This window comes from Rutidosis leptorrhynchoides, chromosome 5 (assembly GCF_046630445.1).
Source record: "Rutidosis leptorrhynchoides isolate AG116_Rl617_1_P2 chromosome 5, CSIRO_AGI_Rlap_v1, whole genome shotgun sequence".
NCBI classification, from domain to species: Eukaryota; Viridiplantae; Streptophyta; class Magnoliopsida; order Asterales; family Asteraceae; genus Rutidosis; species Rutidosis leptorrhynchoides.
In genome coordinates, this window is record NC_092337.1 from 29,349,018 (window position 1) to 29,373,742 (window position 24,725).

The 24,725-nt window shown below is 34.9% G+C and overlaps 1 protein-coding gene across 6 annotated transcripts; it reads left to right on the plus strand.

Moving 5' to 3' along the window:
• Positions 1 to 312: 312 nt before the first annotated feature.
• On the plus strand, positions 313 to 2,506 carry LOC139848021 (uncharacterized). Of its 6 annotated transcripts, none has more exons than XR_011759784.1 (3): positions 313 to 1,828; positions 1,936 to 1,985; positions 2,173 to 2,506. XR_011759784.1 is itself a non-coding variant. In XM_071837760.1 (3 exons), exons 1-3 carry the CDS (start codon positions 1,639 to 1,641, stop codon positions 2,409 to 2,411), a joined length of 306 nt encoding a protein of 101 aa, XP_071693861.1. In that variant the 5' UTR covers positions 313 to 1,638; the 3' UTR covers positions 2,412 to 2,506. The 6 variants fall into 6 exon arrangements, 1 of the variants encoding a protein (XP_071693861.1); XR_011759785.1 differs by having other exon boundaries at positions 313 to 1,674; XR_011759787.1 differs by having other exon boundaries at positions 313 to 1,674; positions 2,181 to 2,506.
• Positions 2,507 to 24,725: the final 22,219 nt, after the last annotated feature.

The following is a 24,725-nucleotide window of genomic DNA, read 5'->3' on the forward strand; positions in this document are numbered from 1 at the left end:
ACTAATACATTATATGATAAGGAGTATATAATTGTTTTTATTATATAATTTGTTTTAGTGTACATTTGAAATGATAGATTGAATTTATCATAAATCTTCAATATATTCACATGCACTGTATGGTTAGGATTTGTTTTATGAGGATGCTCTAATGCTTAAATGTTTTCTTATACTTAGATTATTATTAGATACACATACTAATTATGAAGAGACTTACTGTTCACGAAATTTACATCATAATATCACACCTTTTTCCCCTTTCGTTCAATCAAATTCTCTCTTTTTCCGCTGAATCCAAATCAACTACAAGAAGTTCACCACCGATTACCCTCCCAAGCCTAAATTGATTCAAGCGACGTTGCTCCAGCGATACTCAGTCGTCGTCGCTGTTGCCTCTAGCTCCTACCGTACATCCCATGTACACAGTTGCTGCTATGTCATCGGAGTGTGTAACTAGCGGTGGAGCAATTACTCTTCCTACAAAATATAATCTGTACGTGTCACCTAGTTTTGGAATCTTCTGCTAAGAGCAAGTGTTGCTGTTATTAATTAGGGTTTTAATGGTTATTTGTTGATTGTGGAATTAAGTGTTAGGTTTTGGTTAATTTGATGTTGGTTATGTTAGAAACAATTGATTATGTGAAGGATGTGATTGGAAAATGTGGAAAGAAAGCGGCTAATGTGACTATTAAGGAGCAGAAATGTGCTGGTGAAAATTGGCAACATTATGAGAATATTAAGTTTGTTTATCGTATTTTTTTTGGTATAGTTTGATTGCTTATGTATGTACTTGCTCACTATATAGTTGGAACTACATAATAACATACGTTAAGGATTAGTTTACAGAAAATGTGAAATGAGTTATGATTAAGGTTTGGATTTGCTCAATAGGATAAAAAGGTAGCATATGTGCTTATAAATTATGTATGGTTTTAGATGATAAGTATCTGCTATACCTGGCACCTCTTTGATCATGATTTCACGTCTTCAACTTCTTTTTAAGCGTTCTTTTAGTTTTTACTTACCATTGTTTATTAGGAGCAATGGTAGGTGTGCGATTTCTATTGTAGGGACCTTCTTTCAACATACAGAATTTGTAATTTTACAAAATTGAGCTTCTGTGTGTGAGTTTTAAGAATTAAGAATGAAGGCGTAAAAGAAACTTGAATTTGATGCACCGTATGTTTATTTTTTGAAAATTTTATTTTACTTAGTCGCTATACAATAAGGTACACAACTGCGATGAGGATGCTGAAAGTAACTCCAAGGGTTCATGTTCATGTGAAAATTCAGATCATGGATCAAGTAGTAGTTATCTCCATCGTATCAGTGCTACCACTAAAGAATTGCTTCATATTTTCCTTAACTTAATTAATAAGCCTCGAAGGAGAACCTCTTTCCAGCCTTAGTCAAATAGCCACCGAAGGGAAGAGGGCGCTCACAATCGGATGCTAGTCTCTAAGTCCCTGCTTTGTCTGTTCCTTACCTTAGGTCATTTTGGTTTCACCTAACTTGGCTATCTGAAGCTGAGGGAATCCAGATGGGATGCTTTGGTGATATTGCCAAGCAGAAGTGTAAGGTGTAAGTGGATAATAGAAGAGATGAAGTTCGTCCCTTAGCCTGGTCTTTGCTAATAAGATGGAAAAGAAAGGGCTTTTTCATCGGGGTGTGAAGGTTAGTGAGAGCGGAGATGATGATCACAACAAAGTTGTATTTTTGCACTTATGAAAATCAACCTTGAAAAGTTGTTTATAGATTGTTATCAACTTATTAATGTATTTCCATAGGGATTTGTAAATGCAAGGCTCTTTTTAATTCGATAATGAAGGTAGTAACAACAATCGAAAAAGCACAACTCGACCATGTATAGTACGTTTAAAATTTTTATGGGAATCGTTATCTTATGTTTAGATCTATATTTTTATTTGAATGTAGGCGAAGAATGGATCATCATTTGAAGACATCGAATTAGTAGCCGAACAACAGTAAGAAACTTAAGATTTCCTTGCTTTTACAATTTGTCATTAACGTTTTTGAATCTTTGTTTATGATTAGGGATGAAATTTTGTGGCTTGAGGCTATTAAACTTTATTGAACCCCCCTTTATCAATGTTTTAGTACCTGATCTGTATTAATTGATTTATTTGTTTGAATGTATGATGTATCAACTAGGTAATCAGTTTCATGACAGGATTACCGTTCATACGGTTGCTGGAGCTAATATGACCACATTCACTATAGTCAGTGTTAAGCACGTTTTGCTCGGTGGGGGTTGCATTTGTACAACGGAATGTGATGGAAACGAAAGGAATGCACTTCAGTTATATAAAATAATAATGGAGGGCTTTTTAGTAACAATGCATATCATAAGCTCTACTTTTTTAAGAGCTTATTTATTAAGCTACTTCTAAGGAGTTTCTTTTTTAAGCTCTACAATTTAATAAGTTCTATTTTTTTTTAGTTACCAAACAAAGCTTAAAAGTCATAAGTTCCTTAAAATCACAAGCTCTACTTTTTTAAACTCTCATAAGCTCTTTTTTTTATGTTATCCAAACATACCCAAAAAAATTTGTCAACAACATTGAATTATTAATTTTGAAGGGTTTGAAACAAGTGTCTTTGGATTTTATTTATGTTTTGTGAAGTATTAAAGGAGAATACGTTACACATCCACATTAATAACAACAAATGTTACATTTCATAAATCCCCTACCAGTATGATCTATTACGTTAGTTAACAGATAAATTTACAAAATCTTATAACATAACTTTAATTTGTTGTCGTATCACTTTTGTCTACTTTGAATCATAAAATGGAGCCCTCATTAGCAATAGGTGTTTTTACAGGAGTCTTTGGTCAAGTAGGGTTGTGTTTCTGGTGTCATCGTATTCGCAATTGCTTAAGGCGACTTATTGATTGTTTACGACAGCCGCATCATCCATCTCAACGACCTTTTTCGATTACAAATGTTTTGAATGACATTAGAGAACGATCCCATCACTCTTGATCGATTTCACGATCATCGTTTCAAGTTCTTGACATTTGAAAACTCAATAATTGACGAGTTGATTGGTACTCATTTTATGCCTAGCATATACCATGTATTAATAAATATAAAAAGTGGTCTTATTATAATGAAAAAAAATAAAGTGACGTATGTATTGGTGAAAGGTGATGACTTGATGAAACTATTGCAAAATAGTTTTTTTTTTTTTTTTTTTTTAGAGTAGTTTCTTTTGATATTGGATTATATTAGATTAGATTATATTTGTCATGTGTTATTAGTCCAACTCAAATGGACAACTTTCACATGTATTTTGTGAATTATTATTTCTCGTGAATAAAATACATAAACATTATGTATTTATTTCGAACGGCTGAAATTTATTAAAAAGTAAAAAGCTATGAAAAAAAAGTTACAAGGAATACAAGAACTACAAAATTTTACATTACAAGGAAAGTAAAGGAGATTACAACCAAAGATTCCAGTTAGAGTTTTTCTTATGATATCTAGCGAAAATGGAATTAAAACTTGAGACCACAATGTTATCGATCAATATTATAAGTATCACTAAATTTAAAGACACAATATAAGAATACTTTTTAATTAAAACAAATTTAACGTTTATCATAATTAGATCATTCTCATTAATGACATAACTTTATTTTATAACTGATTGTCATCTCAGCGTTATGTTAACATTTTCTTCTATCACTAAACAATAACTAATAAATACTATCTATGACACTACGGCTCTATTTTTGAGTTAACAGCAAACGCCGATTTATTGGCGTCTTGACTGCCGTTTAGAATCTAAATTGAATTTCATATAGGATGTAAAACTCATGAAAATTTGATTCTATCATTTTCATGGTGTCTCAATTTTATTTTAAATTTTATTTTACTATTTTTTTAAAAGAATTTCTTACTTATTGGCTGGAGGTCCACTCGGAAGCAATCTCTTTATCCGTCGAATAGAGAGGGGGATGACTTTCTTTACTTTTGAGAGTGTTGCACTATGGGTGAAAAAATGAATTGTTTTTATTCTCGAATAGGAGAAGGATTGTCTACATATCACCTCCCTCATACACCACTATGTGGTATTGAGTTTTGTTGTTGTTGTTGTATGACACTCTTCTTCAACCACTAAATTAATTTATTTAATCATAGTATATGTATTGAAGCATAATATAAAACAAAGTTAAATAAAGTGAAGGACATGGTTCTTTATTCGATCTCCTTTTCAAAGACATTTTGAATGGTTGTAATAACCCGATTTTTTCCGTTAACTTTTCGTTGAGAACTTAACAACCGTTGCTTAAAACTTACAATTTTGTATGTATTTTTTTTAAATATACTATTATTAATATTGGTTATATTTTATTTTTTTAAAACACCACGGTTAGTGAAAACGAGAAAAATATATTTTAAGACAACAAAACGTATGATTATTAATTTTAATAGTTATTATGTTATATAATAATTGAGTTTTGAAAATCAACTGTATTAATTACGATATTCTTAAACTAAACGCGAGAAAATTAGTTTAAACATTCATGTTTTCAGTATCTAATTTAAAAATATAATAAATAAGTATTTTATGAAACACATCAACTAAGTATAACGTCAAGATTCTAAAAGGTTTTGAACAATATATAAATGTATTTTTTTAAATACAAAATAAATCAATTAAGTAAATCATATTAAAGTAAAATACATTGGGTTTTAGATAACGGATAAGAATTTAATAGAACCCGTGACCATACAGTTAAAAATTGTGACATCTATAATTATAATTGCAAATAGATATAATACCCGTGTTTATCAAATTATTACACCCGTGATATCTTATAACTACCCGTGACTACTACAGTTTAAACCGTGACTTCCCTTTTCTACTTATATTTCTGATCTAGATTCATTTCACCAAACAAACACACATACGTATCTATCTTATTCTCTTATCAAGAACACCCATTACTATTCATCATCATCATCAATCTTTCATCCTCAAGAACACCTTCAATAATCACTTGATCATAAAATCGTTTACATATTCGGACTCCTCTCGAAGAGCTCTACACAAATATACCAATAATTTCTTGATTAGGATAAGTTTCAAAAACTCTAATTTTTGGGTTTTCATGTTTTTGTTACATTTTAGGGTAGATATAGTGTCTAGTGCTCAAGTCCTTGTATGTATGCATGACAGTATTCGTTAATTTGATCGTTTGATGACTTTTTGATGAATCACGAATTTGTTTTGTGTGAGGTCAGAAACTTAAACTTGTTGAATGTATAATATTATGAGATAATCAAAATCCTCTTGAAAAACTAATAAGTTTGGGCTTTGGAATTTCGAATTTTCGTTACCGTATGCTCATGTTATGCTTAATTGAAGTTTTAACTCGTTTTTATGAATGATCACGTTTTTGAATAATATGCTACTGATATGAACATGATATTTTCAGTTTATGAAATAATTATAAATGAAATTCTTGTAAAAAATTAATAAGTTTGCTCTTTTGAATCGCATATTTTCGCTATGTATAACTCAAGTTATGATCAATTGAATTATCGTTGTGTTTTATGCATTAATCTGAAAACTGGTATCGATTGGTGATGAATTGGTTTATGTATGTTACATGGTTAAAAAGACAAGTGAAAAACACTCAAGATAGACTCGGATATCATGTTAATTGGATTTTTAAAACTCCCGTTATGCTTAATTGATTATTAGACCCGACTTTTGTTGATCAACGTTTTAAACAGATGAAAAACGCCATTTAAATTGATTTCTGGATTATGAGCTGAGGATTTTTGAAAATTATATGATTAGTACTTCACTTTTCATGTAGAGTATGCATGCTAATTGTTCCTAGATGTTCGGTTATATGCGTTCGAATATGACCTCCTGAAACGAATTGAATCTGTCCAAAAAAATTTGCAGCGAATGACATAACTTGATTTGTAGATGGACTTAGGACTTGTGCTTCTGGTATGTGGTTATTTACATGTTTTTGCACATATTTCATTTGTATGTTAGCTTCTGAAACCGTTGTTTGCTATGCGTTATATGTGTTACAAAACAACATGTCTAAATTCTATCCAAATCAGGAAGTCCGTAGTATTTTATAAAACTGTACGAATTGGCTATATGAATTGCTTAGATTTATTTACCAGTGATTATTTGAGATGTTTGTGGCCATCTCCAATTGGCCGTTCGTCGTTTTCATTTTTCTAGAATAAATGGCAGAATTTACAAAACTGGAGCGCGCTGAAAATTTTCTGAAAAACTGTCGGGCGCATTTGAGACTGCTGCGATTTTTCTATTATGACTTAAAGTCTGATCTCTGGATATGTTTTAGGACTTTGAGTTACGGAGATTTTGGCGTGTATTTTAAGTCAAACGGACCTGTACTTATTTTTATAAAAATTCTGGAAATTGACTACATTATTTAAGCTAAATATTATGTGCAATTGACTTTGTTTGACCAAATAGGTTTAATGGGTCAAAATGGGTAACGATCAGTGTAGAAAATTCCCAAACGTCGATCTAAGTAAGTTTAAAGGTTGTGGTGTTTAAAAAAATAAGTTGTGGCATGTTTTGGTCAAAATGGGTGTTTATGATCCATTTGGGTCATACGAGCCTACTTTGACCCATATGCGAAATTTTGAGAACCAAAGGTATGTAACACATCCCGTATATTGATTTAAGTATGTTTGCAAGTTTTGGTAATTTAAAAATGAGTTTGGGTCAAATTTGGTTTAAAGAAAGTTTTATGACTCATTCGGATCAAACGTGCATAAATTGACCCATATGCATAATTTTGAAAAACGAAAATTACCAACACATCTAAAATGTCATTTTTGAGCTGTGATAAAAATTTGGTTAAGTCAGGTCAGCCGGATTCAAAATTGGATCGTCAACCGAAAATTTTAGTATTTTAACAAAATTGTCAAAATGACTCTCGGACCTACTTTGAGGACTCGCAAGTTGAAATCAGTTAAGTTTAGATAAAAACTATTATTTGGTATTGAAAGTATTTGCGACAAACTTTAAAACGATATATTATTTGTATAATTTTGTTGAGTCTAAACAGGTATAAAACAAGCGAGAAAATGGGCAATCGTTGCTGATTTTGAACACTTAACAAAATTTTTATCAGCATTTTATGTTTCGGGAGACTGTTTTCGCGAGGTCATAACTTTAAAACCGTAACTCCGTTTTTGTCAAATAAACTGTCTATAGAAAGGTGGGATGACATAATTTCCAATGGTCACGACCTAAGGTATTATATCAAATTTGGTAGGACCCGGAATCAGCTGCAAAATACTAAAAAATACATATATGTAAATAATATAAATTTTTCTAAGTAAAAATGAATAACTTAAGTTTGACCTATGTTTGACTACTTGACCAACTTGTGTAATTTTATGCGGTTGTTGACTTGTGTTAACCATGTTGACTGTGTTTGACTTGCGTTTGACTTACATTTGGCTTACTTTGACTTGCGTTGACTTTTGTTGACTTTTGCTAAATTTATGAGTCGGACTTGAGCAATAGGACTATACGAACCCTATGACCTGACCTAGCTTGTTAGACATTTATTAACCAATATATATTCTTTAGGATGAGGTCTACGGTTACTTGCATTCCGAGTATTGGTTACATCTACGTGAATTGTTTATTGGGCTACAAAGGTGAGTTTCATTTGCTCCCTTTTTAATTGCTTTTGCAATATATATTTTTGGGCTGAGAATACATGCGCTGTTTTATAAATGTTTTACGAAATAGGCACAAGTACTGAAACTAATTCTATGTGGGTTTAAACCAGAAATATACCCTTAGCTTGGTAACATTAAACTACTTGTCTATGTACGGTAGGCGCGAATCCTAAAGATAGATCTATTGGGTCTGACAAACCCAATCCTGACTATGGGATGCTTTAGTACTTCGAGGTTATTTTAAACACACCTGATCTGGTGTACTTCAGAGGGTAAAATATGAATGTTAAGGCTTGTTACCGGGTGCCTACAACTTATAGAATACTTTTATGCACTTGCGAGTGTACATATATTTATAAACGGAAATCTTGTGGTCTATTGAAACTATTGATAACTATTGTTATGATAAACCTATGAACTCACCAACCTTTTGGTTGACACTTTTAGCATGTTTATTCTCAGGTTTTTCAAAAGTGCTTCCGCTGTCTGCTTGCTATTTGCTCAAGGTGCTGCATGGAGTGTTTTATGCCATATTTTCAAAAAGACATTGCATTCAAATATTATTGTTATAATCTGTTATTAAATAAATTGATGATTTAGTCATTTTGTATAAGTTGTCATATATATATGGGATATGTCTATATTTTGGTAAACTTTCTATGTATAGAAAGTATGTTTAAAAAAAAAAAAAATGAATGCAATGTTTTATCAAAACGTATCATATAGAGGTCGAAACCTCGCTGTGGGACCGTAGATAATGTACCGCGTCAATAGCGATTTTGGCGGGTCGTTAGAGATGGTATCAGAGCGTTGGTTCTAGGGAATTAGGTGCATTAATGTGTCTGACCTGGACCGTTAGGATACATTAGTGATCTAGTCTAGAACCGTGTCGTTACACTTATATGTGATTATGTGCATATTCTGATATTAATATAATATTATTATTACTATCGGTGAGAAAGTATTTCTCCCTTTGATTACAAGCCTTCTCATGCTCAAACGAGTTCATTTTCAACACCCCGGTCATTGAAAAACCAGGAAGCGTCATTCAGGACTTTCGAAATTTTCGACATTCCTACATGAGTTATTACTTATATATTTTTATAGATATCATATGTGTTATATTATGTGCTTATATGCTTCGATTCAGAAACTCCTGACATCTCGAATTGTAAATCGGAATAAGTTTTATCCGACTCACGAAGATTCTCAATAGTTTCAAAGACATTCTTATGTCATTACCCTTTCAATATTATTAAATTAATTAAATATTATATTCTCGTACTATTTTTAGTGCACCCCTTTTTGAAATCATTTTGATTTATAAATTTTGGAAAACGACACTTGTTTTATATCCATAAATATTTTCGAGTAATGTTGGAATGGAAGCATGAGTTAGTGTAATATAATGACGCTTGATCAACGTGGTTATATTACGGTAAGTCATGTGGAAGTTTTAATGAAACGTGATGGAGGTAATGCTTGATCAACTTTACTTTCACCACGTACCATGTTACATAAATCCTTTATTTTTTTTGCTGACATCTGAATATACTGAGACTCTATATGTGACATCATTCGAGTCACCCGTAATTTCCTTCTCATCTCTGTCATATCACACTTGCACTCCGAGCAGTTTATTCAAAGGTATTCGTATCAAAAGACTATGATCTCGTTTTACCTACAAGATGCTCGATCTTTCTACGTCAAGACGAACATTTCTATCCTCACTTGTTTCTTAAACGCCGTTTAATCACACCAACTAAAATTTCGGGACGAAATTTTCTTTAAGGGGTAGGTAATGTAATAACCCGACTTTTTCCGTTAACTTTTCGTTGAGAACTTAACAACCGTTGCTTAAAACTTATAATTTTGTATGTATTTTTTTAAATATACTATTATTAATATTGGTTATATTTTATTTTTTTAAAACACCACGGTTAGTGAAAACGAGAAAAATATATTTTAAGACAACAAAACGTATGATTATTAATTTTAATAGTTATTATGTTATATAATAATTGAGTTTTGAAAATCAACTGTATTAATTAGGATATTCTTAAACTAAACGCGAGAAAATTAGTTTAAACATTCATGTTTTCAGTATCTAATTTAAAAATATAATAAATAAGTATTTTATGAAACACATCAACTAAGTATAACGTCAAGATTCTAAAAGGTTTTGAACAATATATAAATGTATTTTTTTAAATACAAAATAAATCAATTAAGTAAATCATATTAAAGTAAAATACATTGGGTTTTAGATAACAGATAAGAATTTAATAGAACCCGTGACCATACAGTTAAAAATTGTGACATCTATAATTATAATTGCAAATAGATATAATACCCGTGTTTATCAAATTATTACACCCGTGATATCTTATAACTACCCGTGACTACTACAGTTTAAACCGTGACTTCCCTTTTCTACTTATATTTCTGATCTAGATTCATTTCACCAAACAAACACACACACGTATCTATCTTATTCTCTTATCAAGAACACCCATTACTATTCATCATCATCATCATCAATCTTTCATCCTCAAGAACACCTTCAATAATCACTTGATCATAAAATCGTTTACATATTCGGACTCCTCTCGAAGAGCTCTACACAAATATACCAATAATTTCTTGATTAGGGTAAGTTTCAAAAACTCTAATTTTTGGATTTTCATGTTTTTGTTACATTTTAGGGTAGATATAGTGTCTAGTGCTCAAGTCCTTGTATGTATGCATGACAGTATTCGTTAATTTGATCGTTTGATGACTTTTTGATGAATCACGAATTTGTTTTGTGTGAGGTCAGAAACTTAAACTTGTTGAATGTATAATATTATGAGATAATCAAAATCCTCTTGAAAAACTAATAAGTTTGGGCTTTGGAATTTCGAATTTTTGTTACCGTATGCTCATGTTATGCTTAATTGAAGTTTTAACTCGTTTTTATGAATGATCACGTTTTTGAATAATATGCTGTAACATCCTGCCTTTTTCCATTTACTTTTCCGTTATACTAATATAAAGTCCGTTATATGTTTATAACATCTCCCGTTGATACGCGTTTTAAATTATCTCGTTTAGGTAATTCACGCACCCGAACGAAAGTTGAGGGACTAAACTTGACAAGGGATCAAACCTTTTACTAGGTCAAAGGGTCAAACCCCTTTCACCCATTCATTATCATCTCCATCTCTCTCTCTTTCTCTCTAGCAAGAACACACACACCATTACCAAATTCATTCAATCATCATCTAAATCCGATCTAGGAGGCTTACAACAAAATAAATTACATATTCGTAATCCTCTCTTCATCCTCTTCATTTTGGTACCAACTTCATCTCGTTTGGGTAACATTTCTAAAACTCTAGATTTCTCTAAATTCGTGTTTTTGACTTGAAATGGTGTTAGTTAGTGTCTATGGCTCATTGTGATGTCGTGCGTGTAATTTATATGCTCGATCTCGTTGTTTTAGTGTAACTAGCATGAACTTGAATTTTGGTGTGTTGTTCTTGAATTTTGGATGATCATATGTTGTTAGATGTTAAAAGTTCATGTTCTAATTGTGTTCCTAGTATCACTAGCTTCAATTTGATGTGTAGGTTGCCTTAGAAAACTTCATGAACTTGATTATTGATTTTGGTGAATTTGGGTTAGGGTTTGATGAACTTGAAATGGACTTTTGATGCATTGAATGCCATGGATTATTATTGGTAAGTGTTTAATTGGATTGTATGCTTGATTACCTTCGAAACGGCATATCATTCATGTAAATTGGTTGCCCGAATCATTGAATTGCATTTATGAACTTGTATGCGGTTAATGTTAAGCATTAGATGCGGTTTTGGTTGTTGTAATAGGTAGATTGATTGATGAAATGTGTTTAGTTGTTTTCCTCGTCAAATTACCTTCCCAACGGTATAAGATACTTGTCTTGATTGTTTGCGGATCATAAATGGTGATTGTTTGAAGTTAGGTTCGTGCATAAAACTTAAAAACTGCCAGAATTCTCTGCACAGGTAATGGCGCGACGCGCCATATACCCGCGCGGCGCGCCAAAGTGGTCTGTCCAACTTTGTCAATTTTCGAATAATGTTTGCTATGCTACGCACCTCCGATTCACATGTAACTTGTTCTAACATGCTCATACATGATTAAAAACCTCAGAAAAATAGTTCGGGACCCGACCCGAACGTGTTGACTTTTTCGTTGACTTTGACCGACCAAAGTTTGACTTTTTGTCAAACTTAACCAAATGATTATGCAACCTTCCTAACTTGTTTATATACTTGTATCTTGCATGAAACTTGACAATTTGATTTCACATGCTACATAATCGAGCCGTAACGAGCCATAGGACTAATTGAACATCTTTGACCTATCGTGTTTACCGTTATTGATACAACCTATTGTTTAGGTCAAGACTAGCATTGTTCTTTGCACACGTTTACTTGTTGAAGTACTTTACTACTCGTGCACTCAAGGTGAGATCATAGTCCCACTTTTACTCTTTTTGAACTTACATTTGGGATGAGAAAACATAAACATTTCTTTTACTAAGTGAACACAAGTACAGGAAAACAAACATTCTACATACGAGTTTAGAACAAAATCCTCAATTCGATTATCATTAGTTACACTTGCCGGGTGTAAGCGAGAACTTATGTGGTATGGATCCATATGGGTTTGACAAACCCTCATTCAAACGGTTCGCTACCGTTTACGAATGAAATATATTTTCGAGAAACAGTGTATGTTCTAGCACTAAGTGATGGGGTTCAATGGAAGGAATGTTAAGCATTGATAATTGGGTGCTCGTGAAACAAACTTTTGGAATGTACTACTATTATTTCATTGATGCAAATCTTGTGGTTCACTTGTACTTACTTACTTAAACCTATGATTTCACCAACGTTTTCGTTGACAGATTTCTATGTTTTTCTTAGGTCCTTGAACGATACATGATACATGCTTCCGCTCATTATTTTGATACTTGCATTGGATGTCGAGTATATATATGCATACATGGAGCGTCTTTTGGCTACTTTTAAATTGTGTCGCATAAGTTTCATTTGTACTTAAAACTTTGTATCGTAACTTGTGGTGGAACTATTCTTGTAAACTTTGAACAATTTTTACATTTGAAATGAATGCGACATATCTTTTGGTCAAACGTTGTTTTAAAGACTTATGACCACGTAACGGGACCTAAGTAGACGGCGCCGTCAATGACGATTTTTTCGGGTCGCTACAGATGGTATCAGAGCATTGGTTGTAGGGATTTAGAGTTCATTGGTGTCAACCTCGAGTCATAGGGTACATTGGTGAGTCTAGACTACAACCGGCATATAGACTTGAAGTAGAAATTACTTGACTACTTGTGCATTTATACTCGAACGCTTCTACTCATATCTACTCTTAGTTCATCTTAATCTCACGTTGTTTAAATTGATTGACACGCCACCTTGACTTTATAGAATAATGTCGAATGCACATATGAATCAGGGTAATATAATTGCCGGGATTATATTACGGTGACTCATATGAACGTTCCGACATTATGACATAAAGAATTTAAGGCGAGTCGAGGAAAAACTTCTATTTATCTTTATTCTATATCACGGTTAGTATTATTGAGAATACTAATCAATGATATTCTTGTGTCTTGAAGGAACAATGGCTCCTCGTCGGGTACGCCGCAATGAAACTCCCGAACAAGCTCTTGAACGGATGATAGCCACCGCCGTAGATGCGGCCATGGCCGGTCACTCATCGAACAACAATAATAATAACAACCACAGCAACAACAACAACAACAATGGAGCCGGAAACTCAAACGAGGGATGCTCCTATAAAGCTTTCATGGGGTGCAAACCTCACACTTTTGATGGAACCGGGGGACTAGTCGTGCTCACCCGATGGTTTGAGCAAACGGAAGCCGTCTTTAGCATAAGCGGTTGTCGGGACCAAGACAAGGTCAAATACTCCACTCACACCTTCGCCGGTGTCGCTCTTACATGGTGGAATACTTATGTACAATCGGTGGGTACCGATGAAGCTCACGCCCTCTCTTGGGCCGACTTGAGGGAAAAGATGATTGTCGAATATTTCCCTCGTGAAGAAACCCGAAGGCTCGAACAAGAGCTAAGAACTTTAAAGGCGATCGAAAATGATCTCAAGGCTTACAATCAACGATTTTCCGAACTAGCCTTGATGTGCCCAAATCTTGTGAACCCCGAAGCTTTAAGGGTTGAACTTTACATGGATGGTCTTCCAAAGAGTATCAAACACGGAGTAATGTCATCCAAACCCACTAATCATCAAGAAGCTTTGAACATGGCCCGCAAATTGATAGAAACGGTTGACGAAATCGTAGTTCCGGCACTTAAGGCCGAGGATAAATCGGGCGGCAACAAAAGAAAGTGGGAACCCTCCCAATCAAACAACAACAACTTTGCTAAGAAGCCTTACACCTCCGACGGCAAGAAGGGTTATGCCGGGAACCTACCTCTTTGCAACAAATGCAACAAACATCACTTTGGCGAATGTAGTAAGTTAATTTGCCACCGGTGCCAAGGAGTTGGTCATAAGGCCAACGATTGTAAAAGTGCCACTCCCGTCGCTCGAAAGTGGCCCAATGCACCAAAGACGGGCACTTGTTACGAATGTGGCCAAACGGGTCATTATAGAAATGCATGCCCAAAGAAGAAAGATAACCCCAATACGCGCGGCCGAGCTTTCAACATCAACACCGAGGAAGCCCGGGATGACACTGAACTAGTCACGGGTACATTTCTTCTCAACAATTCTTATGTCTCTTGCTTATTCGATTCGGGTGCCGATAAATGCTTTGTATCCAAGACTTTGACTCATTCTTTTAGCACTCCACCTCTTCCATTAGATACCACTTATACCATTGAAGTGGCTAACGGGAAACTATTAAGTGCCGACACATATTACCGGGGGTGTACGATAAACATTTTGGGTAAAGAATTTGAAATTGACTTGATACCCATGGAACTAGGAAGCTTTGATGTAATAATCGGTATGAATTGGTTAGTCAAAACGAAATCTCACATCCTTTGTGATCTTAACGCAATCCGAATTCCTATCGAAAATGGTGAACCTTTGATTGTTTATGGCGATAAGAGTTGCACCAGACTCAACCTCGTTTCGTGCCTTAAAGTTAGAAAACTACTCCGTAAGGGTTGTTTTGCGATCCTTGCCCACGTTAAGAAAGTCGAGTCCGATGATAAGCATATCGATGATGTGCCAATTGTTAGTGACTTTTCCGATGTATTTCCCGACGAATTGCCGGGTCTTCCACCTCATCGACCGGTAGAATTCCAAATCGATCTTATTCCGGGAGCCGCACCTGTAGCACGTGCACCATATAGACTCGCTCCATCCGAAATGCAAGAATTGCAAAGTCAAATCCAAGAACTACTTGATCGTGGTTTTATCCAACCTAGCCATTCACCTTGGGGCGCTCCGATTTTGTTTGTTAAAAAGAAAGACGGATCCCTACGAATGTGCATTGACTATCGTGAACTAAACAAATTGACGGTTAAGAACCGATATCCTCTTCCTCGCATCGATGACCTCTTTGATCAACTACAAGGGTCTTGTGTAAATTCGAAAATCGATCTCCGCTCGGGTTATCATCAATTGAGGGTTAAGGGGGAAGATGTCTCCAAAACCGCTTTCCGAACTCGTTATGGTAGTTATGAATTCCTTGTCATGCCATTTGGTCTCACTAACGCACCGGCGGTGTTCATGGATCTTATGAACCGCGTGTGCAAACCGTATCTCGATAAATTCGTTATTGTGTTCATCGATGACATATTGATCTATTCTAAAAATGAAGAAGAGCACGAACAACATCTCTGACTTGTGCTTGAACTCTTGAGACAAGAACGACTTTATGCCAAATTCTCCAAGTGTGAATTTTGGTTAAAGGAAGTTCAATTTCTTGGTCATGTTGTAAGTAATCAAGGTATTAAAGTCGATCCCACGAAAATCGAAGCCATTAGTAAATGGGAGACTCCTACTACTCCTACTCACATTCGTCAATTCTTGGGTCTCGCCGGGTACTATCGTAGATTCATCGAAAATTTCTCTTTGGTTGCACGTCCTCTAACCGCATTGACTCACAAGGGAAAGAAATTCATTTGGGCGACCGAACATGAATCCGCATTCCAAATCTTGAAAACGAAGCTAACCACCGCTCCTATCTTGTCACTTCCCGAAGGCAATGATGACTTTGTTGTATATTGTGATGCCTCGAAACATGGTTTTGGGTGTGTATTGATGCAACGAACGAAAGTCATTGCTTATGCTTCTCGACAACTCAAAATTCATGAACGAAACTATACGACACATGATCTCGAACTCGGAGCCGTTGTCTTTGCACTTAAAATGTGGAGACACTATCTTTATGGAACCAAGAGGACTATCTTCACCGATCACAAAAGCCTTCAACATATCTTCGATCAAAAGCAACTAAACATGAGACAACGACGGTGGATTGAAACTTTGAACGATTACAATTGCGAGCTTCGTTACCATCCCGGGAAGGCAAACGTAGTAGCCGATGCCTTAAGTCGAAAAGAAAGAGCGGTGCCTCTTCGTGTCCGAGCTTTAAACATCACCATTCACACTAACCTTAATAGCCAAATTCGGGTAGCCCAAGATGAGGCTCTTAAGGATGAAAACCTTTCACACGAGCTCTTGAACATTCTCGTCTCTCGATTCGAAATTAGGGAGACCGGACTCCGATATTACGCCGGAAGGATTTGGGTGCCTAGTTATGGGGACCTACGAAGCCTTATTTTAGATGAAGCCCATAAGTCACGATACTCGATTCACCCCGGTGCCAATAAGATGTACCACGACCTTAAATAACTATATTGGTGGCCGAACATCAAAAGGGACGTAGCTACTTATGTTTCCAAGTGTTTGACATGTTCCAAAGTCAAAGCCGAACACCAAAGACCGTCCGGACTACTTCAACAACCCGAGATCCCGCAATGGAAGTGGGAAAGGATAACGATGGATTTTATCACCAAGCTACCAAAAACGACGGGCGGTTATGATACCATTTGGGTTATTGTTGACCGTCTCACCAAATCCGCACACTTCCTTGCCATGAAAGAAACGGACAAAATGGAGAAACTTGCACAACTTTACATTAAGGAGATCGTAGCCCGACACGGTGTACCTTTATCGATTATCTCCGACCGAGATGGCCGTTTCGTTTCTAGATTTTGGCGTACTTTGCAAGAAGCATTGGGAACGCGTTTAGACATAAGCACCGCATATCATCCTCAAACCGATGGACAAAGCGAACGTACAATTCAAACCTTAGAGGACATGTTACGAGCTTGCGTGGTTGATTTCGGAAAAGCTTGGGACAAGCACTTACCTCTCGCCGAGTTCTCTTACAACAATAGTTATCACGCGAGTATTAAAGTCGCACCTTTTGAAGCGCTATATGGCCGAAAATGTCGTTCACCTCTTTGTTGAGCCGAAGTAGGCGACGTACAAATCACCGGACCCGAACTCATTCACGAAACCACCGAGAAAATCGTTCAAATCCGAGATAGGCTTAAGACGGCCCGAAGTCGTCAAAAGAGCTATACCGACAAACGACGCAACGATCTTGAATTTCAAGTCGGTGACCGAGTAATGTTAAAAGTCGCGCCTTGGAAAGGTGTAATCCGTTTTGGGAAACGCGGGAAGCTGAATCCAAGGTATATTGGTCCTTTCGAAATCTTGGAGCGTATTGGAACCGTTGCGTATCGTTAAGATCTTCCTCCTCAATTGAACTCCGTTCATCCTACCTTCCATGTATCTAACTTGAAAAAGTGTCTTGCCGAACCCGATATCGTCATCCCTCTCGAGGAACTTACTATTGATGACAAACTTCATTTTGTGGAGGAACCGGTTGAAATTGTGGACACCTCCGTCAAGACATTGAAACAAAGCCGAATCCCGATTGTTAAAGTCCGTTGGAACGCCAAAAGGGGACCCGAGTTTACTTGGGAAAGGCAAGATCAAATGCAAAGGAAGTATCCTCATCTATTCGTGAATTCGGAAACACAAGATCTCGAGGAAGAAACAACGACTACTACGCCTACTTAAATTTCGGGACGAAATTTCTTTTAAGGAGTAGGTAATGTAACATCCTGCCTTTTTCCATTTACTTTACCGTTATACTAATATAAAGTCCGTTATATGTTTATAACATCTCCCGTTGATACGCGTTTTAAATTATCTCGTTTAGGTAATTCACGCACCCGAACGAAAGTTGAGGGACTAAACTTGACAAGGGATCAAACCCTTGACTAGGTTAAAGGGTCAAACCCCTTTCACCCATTCATTATCATCTCCATCTCTCTCTCTTTCTCTCTAGAAAGAACACACACACCATTACCAAATTCATTCAATCATCATCTAAATCCGATCTAGGAGGCTTACAACAAAATAAATTACATATTCGTAATCCTCTCTTCATCCTCTTCATTTTGGTACCAACTTCATCTCGTTTGGGTAACATTTCTAAAACTCTAGATTTCTCTAAATTCGTGTTTTTGACTTGAAATGGTGTTAGTTAGTGTCTATGGCTCATTGTGATGTCGTGCGTGTAATTTATATGCTCGATCTCGTTGTTTTAGTGTAACTAGCATGAACTTGAATTTTGGTGTGTTGTTCTTGAATTTTGGATGATCATATGTTGTTAGATGTTAAAAGTTCATGTTCTAATTGTGTTCCTAGTATCACTAGCTTCAATTTGATGTGTAGGTTGCCTTAGAAAACTTCATGAACTTGATTATTGATTTTGGTGAATTTGGGTTAGGGTTTGATGAACTTGAAATGGACTTTTGATGCATTGAATGCCATGGATTATTATTGGTAAGTGTTTAATTGGATTGTATACTTGATTACCTTCGAAACGGCATATCATTCATGTAAATTGGTTGCCCGAATCATTGAATTGCATTTATGAACTTGTATGCGGTTAATGTTAAGCATTAGATGCGGTTTTGGTTGTTGTAATAGGTAGATTGATTGATGAAATGTGTTTAGTTGTTTTCCTCGTCAAATTACCTTCCCAACGGTATAAGATACTTGTCTTGATTGTTTGCGGATCATAAATGGTGATTGTTTGAAGTTAGGTTCGTGCATAAAACTTAAAAACTGCCAGAATTCTCTGCACAGGTAATGGCGCGGCGCGCCATATACCCGCGCGGCGCGCCAAAGTGGTCTGTCCAACTTTGTCAATTTTCGAATAATGTTTGCTATGCTACGCACCTCCGATTCACATGTAACTTGTTCTAACATGCTCATACATGATTAAAAACCTCAGAAAAATAGTTCGGGACCCGACCCGAACGTGTTGACTTTTTCGTTGACTTTGACCGACCAAAGTTTGACTTTTTGTCAAACTTAACCAAATGATTATGCAACCTTCCTAACTTGTTTATATACTTGTATCTTGCATGAAACTTGACAATTTGATTTCACATGCTACATAATCGAGTCGTAACGAGCCATAGGACTAATTGAACATCTTTGACCTATCGTGTTTACCGTTATTGATACAACCTATTGTTTAGGTCAAGACTAGCATTGTTCTTTGCACACGTTTACTTGTTGAAGTACTTTACTACTCGTGCACTCAAGGTGAGATCATAGTCCCACTTTTATTCTTTTTGAACTTACATTTGGGATGAGAAAACATAAACATTTCTTTTACTAAGTGAACACAAGTACAGGAAAACAAACATTCTACATACGAGTTTAGAACAAAATCCTCAATTCGATTATCATTAGTTACACTTGCCGGGTGTAAGCGAGAACTTATGTTGTATGGATCCATATGGGTTTGACAAACCCTCATTCAAACGGTTCGCTACCGTTTACGAATGAAATATATTTTCGAGAAACAGTGTATGTTCTAGCACTAAGTGATGGGGTTCAATGGAAGGAATGTTAAGCATTGATAATTGGGTGCTCGTGAAACAAACTTTTGGAATGTACTACTATTATTTCATTGATGCAAATCTTGTGGTTCACTTGTACTTACTTACTTAAACCTATGATTTCACCAACGTTTTCGTTGACAGATTTCTATGTTTTTCTCAGGTCCTTGAACGATACATGATACATGCTTCCGCTCATTATTTTGATACTTGCATTGGATGTCGAGTATATATATGCATACATGGAGCGTCTTTTGGCTACTTTTAAATTGTGTCGCATAAGTTTCATTTGTACTTAAAACTTTGTATCGTAACTTGTGGTGGAACTATTCTTGTAAACTTTGAACAATCTTTACATTTGAAATGAATGCGACATATCTTTTAGTCAAACGTTGTTTTAAAGACTTATGACCACGTAACGGGACCTAAGTAGAAGGCGCCGTCAATGACGATTTTGTCGGGTCGCTACATATGCTACTGATATGAACATGATATTTTCAGTTTATGAAATAATTATAAATGCAATCCTTGTAAAAAATTAATAAGTTTGCTCTTTTGAATCGCATATTTTCGCTATGTATAACTCAAGTTATGATCAATTGAATTATCGTTGTGTTTTATGCATTAATCTGAAAACTGGTATTGATTGGTGATGAATTGGTTTATGTATGTTACATGGTTGAAAAGACAAGTGAAAAACACTCAAGATAGACTCGGATATCATGTTAATTGGATTTTTAAAACTCCCGTTATGCTTAATTGATTATTAGAACCGACTTTTGTTGATCAACGTTTTAAACAGATGAAAAACGCCATTTAAATTGATTTCTGGATTATGAGCTAAGGATTTTTGAAAATTATATGATTAGTACTTCACTTTTCATGTAGAGTATGCATGCTAATTGTTCCTAGATGTTCGGTTATATGCGTTCGAATATGACCTCCTGAAACGAATTGAATCTGTCCAAAAAAATTTGCAGCGAATGACATAACTTGATTTGTAGATGGACTTAGGACTTGTGCTTCTGGTATGTGGTTATTTACATGTTTTTGCACATATGTCATTTGTATGTTAGCTTTTGAAACGTTGTTTGCTATGCGTTATATGTGTTACAAAACAACATGTCTAAATTCTATCCAAATCAGGAAGTCCGTAGTATTTTATAAAACTGTACGAATTGGCTATATGAATTGCTTAGATTTATTTACCAGTGATTATTTGAGATGTTTGTGGCCATCTCCAATTGGCCGTTCGTCGTTTTCATTTTTCTAGAATAAATGGCAGAATTTACAAAACTGGAGCGCGCTGAAAATTTTCTGAAAAACTGTCGGGCGCATTTGAGACTGCTGCGATTTTTCTATTATGACTTAAAGTCTGATCTCTGGATATGTTTTAGGACTTTTAGTTACGGAGATTTTGGCGTGTATTTTAAGTCAAACGGACCTGTACTTATTTTTATAAAAATTCTGGAAGTTGACTACATTATTTAAGCTAAATATTATGTGCAATTGACTTTGTTTGACCAAATGGGTTTAATGGGTCAAAATGGGTAACGATCAGTGTAGAAAATTCCCAAACGTCGATTTAAGTAAGTTTAAAAGTTGTGGTGTTTAAAAAATAAGTTGTGGCATGTTTTGGTCAAAATGGGTGTTTATGATCCATTTGGGTCATACGAGCCTACTTTGACCCATATGCGAAATTTTGAGAACCAAAGGTATGTAACACATCCCGTATATTGATTTAAGTATGTTTGCAAGTTTTGGTGCTTTAAAAATGAGTTTGGGTCAAATTTGGTTTAAAGAAAGTTTTATGACTCATTCGGATCAAACGTGCATAAATTGACCCATATGCATAATTTTGGAAAACGAAAATCACCAACACATCTAAAATGTCATTTTTGAGCTGTGATAAAAATTTGGTTAAGTCAGGTCAGCCGGATTCAAAATTGGATCGTCAACCGAAAATTTTAGTATTTTAACAAAATTGTCAAAATGACTCTCGGACCTACTTTGAGGACTTGCAAGTTGAAATCAGTTAAGTTTAGATAAAAACTATTATTTGGTATTGAAAGTATTTGCGACAAACTTTAAAACGATATATTATTTGTATAATTTTGTTGAGTCTAAATAGGTATAAAACAAGCGAGAATATGGGCAATCGTTGCTGATTTTGAACACTTAACAAAATTTTTATCAGCATTTTATGTTTCGGGAGACTGTTTTCGCGAGGTCATAACTTTAAAATAGTAACTCCGTTTTTGTCAAATAAACTGTCTATAGAAAGGTGGGATGACATAATTTCCAATGGTCATGACCTAAGGTATTATATCAAAATTGGTAGGACCCGGAATCAGCTGCAAAATACTAAAAAATACATATATGTAAATAATATAAATTTTTCTAAGTAAAAATGAATAACTTAAGTTTGACCTATGTTTGACTACTTGACCAACTTGTGTAATTTTATGCGGTTGTTGACTTGTGTTAACCATGTTGACTGTGTTTGACTTGCGTTTGACTTACATTTGACTTACTTTGACTTGCGTTGACTTTTGTTGACTTTTGCTAAATTTTGCTAAATTTATGAGTCGGACTTGAACAATAGGACTATACGAACCCTATGACCTGACCTAGCTTGTTAGACATTTATTAACCAATATATATTCTTTAGGATGAGGTCTACGGTTACTTGCATTCCGAGTATTGGTTACATCTACGTGAATTGTTTATTGGGCTACAAAGGTGAGTTTCATTTGCTCCCTTTTTAATTGCTTTTGCAATATATATTTTTGGGCTGAGAATACATGCGCTGTTTTATAAATGTTTTACGAAATAGGCACAAGTACTGAAACTAATTCTATGTGGGTTTAAACCAGAAATATACCCTTAGCTTGGTAACATTAAACTACTTGTCTATGTACGGTAGGCGCGAATCCTAAAGATAGATCTATTGGGTCTGACAAACCCAATCCTGACTATGGGATGCTTTAGTACTTCGAGGTTATTTTAAACACACATGATCTGGTGTACTTCAGAGGGTAAAATATGAATGTTAAGGCTTGTTACCGGGTGCCTACAACTTATAGAATACTTTTATGCACTTGCGAGTGTACATATATTTATAAACGGAAATCTTGTGGTCTATTGAAACTATTGATAACTATTGTTATGATAAACCTATGAACTCACCAACCTTTTGGTTGACACTTTTAGCATGTTTATTCTCAGGTTTTTCAAAAGTGCTTCCGCTGTCTGCTTGCTATTTGCTCAAGGTGCTGCATGGAGTGTTTTATGCCATATTTTCAAAAAGACATTGCATTCAAATATTATTGTTATAATCTGTTATTAAATAAATTGATGATTTAGTCATTTTGTATAAGTTGTCATATATATTTGGGATATGTCTATATTTTGGTAAACTTTCTATGTATAGAAAGTATGTTTTAAAAAAAAAAAATGAATGCAATGTTTTATCAAAACGTATCATATAGAGGTCGAAACCTCGCTGTGGGACCGTAGATAACGTACCGCGTCAATAGCGATTTTGGCGGGTCGTTAGAATGGTGAATTTTGAATAACTAACTAACGGCTAGACAATAGTGTTATTGATGACACAAATGAATAACGGGTGAGATTGGTCTTTGTCCGTGATTCATACTTTAAAGTGTTGTATACTATAATGCTTATCACCAGTATAATACTTTAAAACACATTTGATGATTCAGGACTTAAAAATATGACATATGATAGATACAACAACAACAAAACCTAATACCACATAAGTGGTGTATGGGGGAGGTGTGATGTAGACAATCCTTCCCCTATCCGAGAATAAAGACAAGTCATTTCTCCACCCAGAGTCAAACACTCTCAAAAGTAGAGGAAGTCATCTCTCTCTCTATTCGACGGATAAAGAGATTGCTTCCGAGAGGACCTACGGCCTTTAAGTAGGAAAAAGTTTTTAAAAGACTAAAAAAATATAAAATAAAAATAATTAGACGCCATGAAAATGGTAGAATCAAATTTCCACGGGTTTTAAATCTTGACTGGAATTTACTTTAGGCTCTAAGAGTCAGTCAAGTCGCCAATAAATTGATGATTGTTGTCGACTCAATAGAGTCGTACACATGTTTTTCCTTTAATTTGGTTTTCAACTTACTATGAATATCTATATTGTACGGAGTATTATCTATAAGATCTAATTCAATCAACATACATGCACGTAAAAAATCTATGAAACAAGTTCCTTATCAAAGGTCCACCAGATTTAAACTCGTGGCCACCATTGGTTGGCCTAATTAAAGCATTTTGAGGATATACTTTAATATTTTGTGGATAATAATTCTTGAAATATATAAAAGTGAGGGGGAAAAAATAAGAAATTAAGACCTTTTAATAGATATGAACATAAGAAAATTAAAGATGGCTGTTAGTTATATATTCAATATTCAATAATAATAAAATAATGAAATTAGTTCGTATCTATTGACTCGACTGAGGAAAAATTCCTTAAGGATTCATTTCCATGAAAATTTTACTCTATAGTTACTAAGTTTTTTATAGAAGAATATTAAGTCCACAAAAAAAATATACATTAAAATGATATATGACTCTATACATGGATCAATCATTTTATTTGCATCTTCTTTTTGTAAAGATCTCTCTTTATTTTGTTAGTCCACATCGTTGTGAATATTTCTAGTAAAAATATGGACTTGTTTGACCTTTTTTAATTGTGTTATTTTGTATTTTTTGAAAAATAATTTTGGTATAAAAATGAATGAAAATGAATTTGAATACGAATACATAAGAAACTATCAGTTTGAAATTCAGGCCCAATTCAATTTGAAATTCATATGTATTTTAAACGGGCCAATAGTACGAGTCACCCACCCCCATTGGAAGAGTCCAAAAATTCGGGTTAGCAAGTCACCCGTAGCACCCCCACTTGTTTTTATTGCGACAAAATATCAAGAGTGGTCCCTTTAATTTTACCAGAAAT

Coding starts and splice junctions, on each gene's coding strand:
- LOC139848021 (XM_071837760.1), top strand. CDS start 1,639: ATGGAAAAGAAAGGGCTTTTTCATCGGGGTGTGAAG. Junction 1,675..1,935: donor TTTTTCATCGGGGTGTGAAG/GTTAGTGAGAGC, acceptor ATTTGAATGTAG/GCGAAGAATGGATCATCATT. Junction 1,986..2,191: donor GAATTAGTAGCCGAACAACA/GTAAGAAACTTA, acceptor GTTTCATGACAG/GATTACCGTTCATACGGTTG.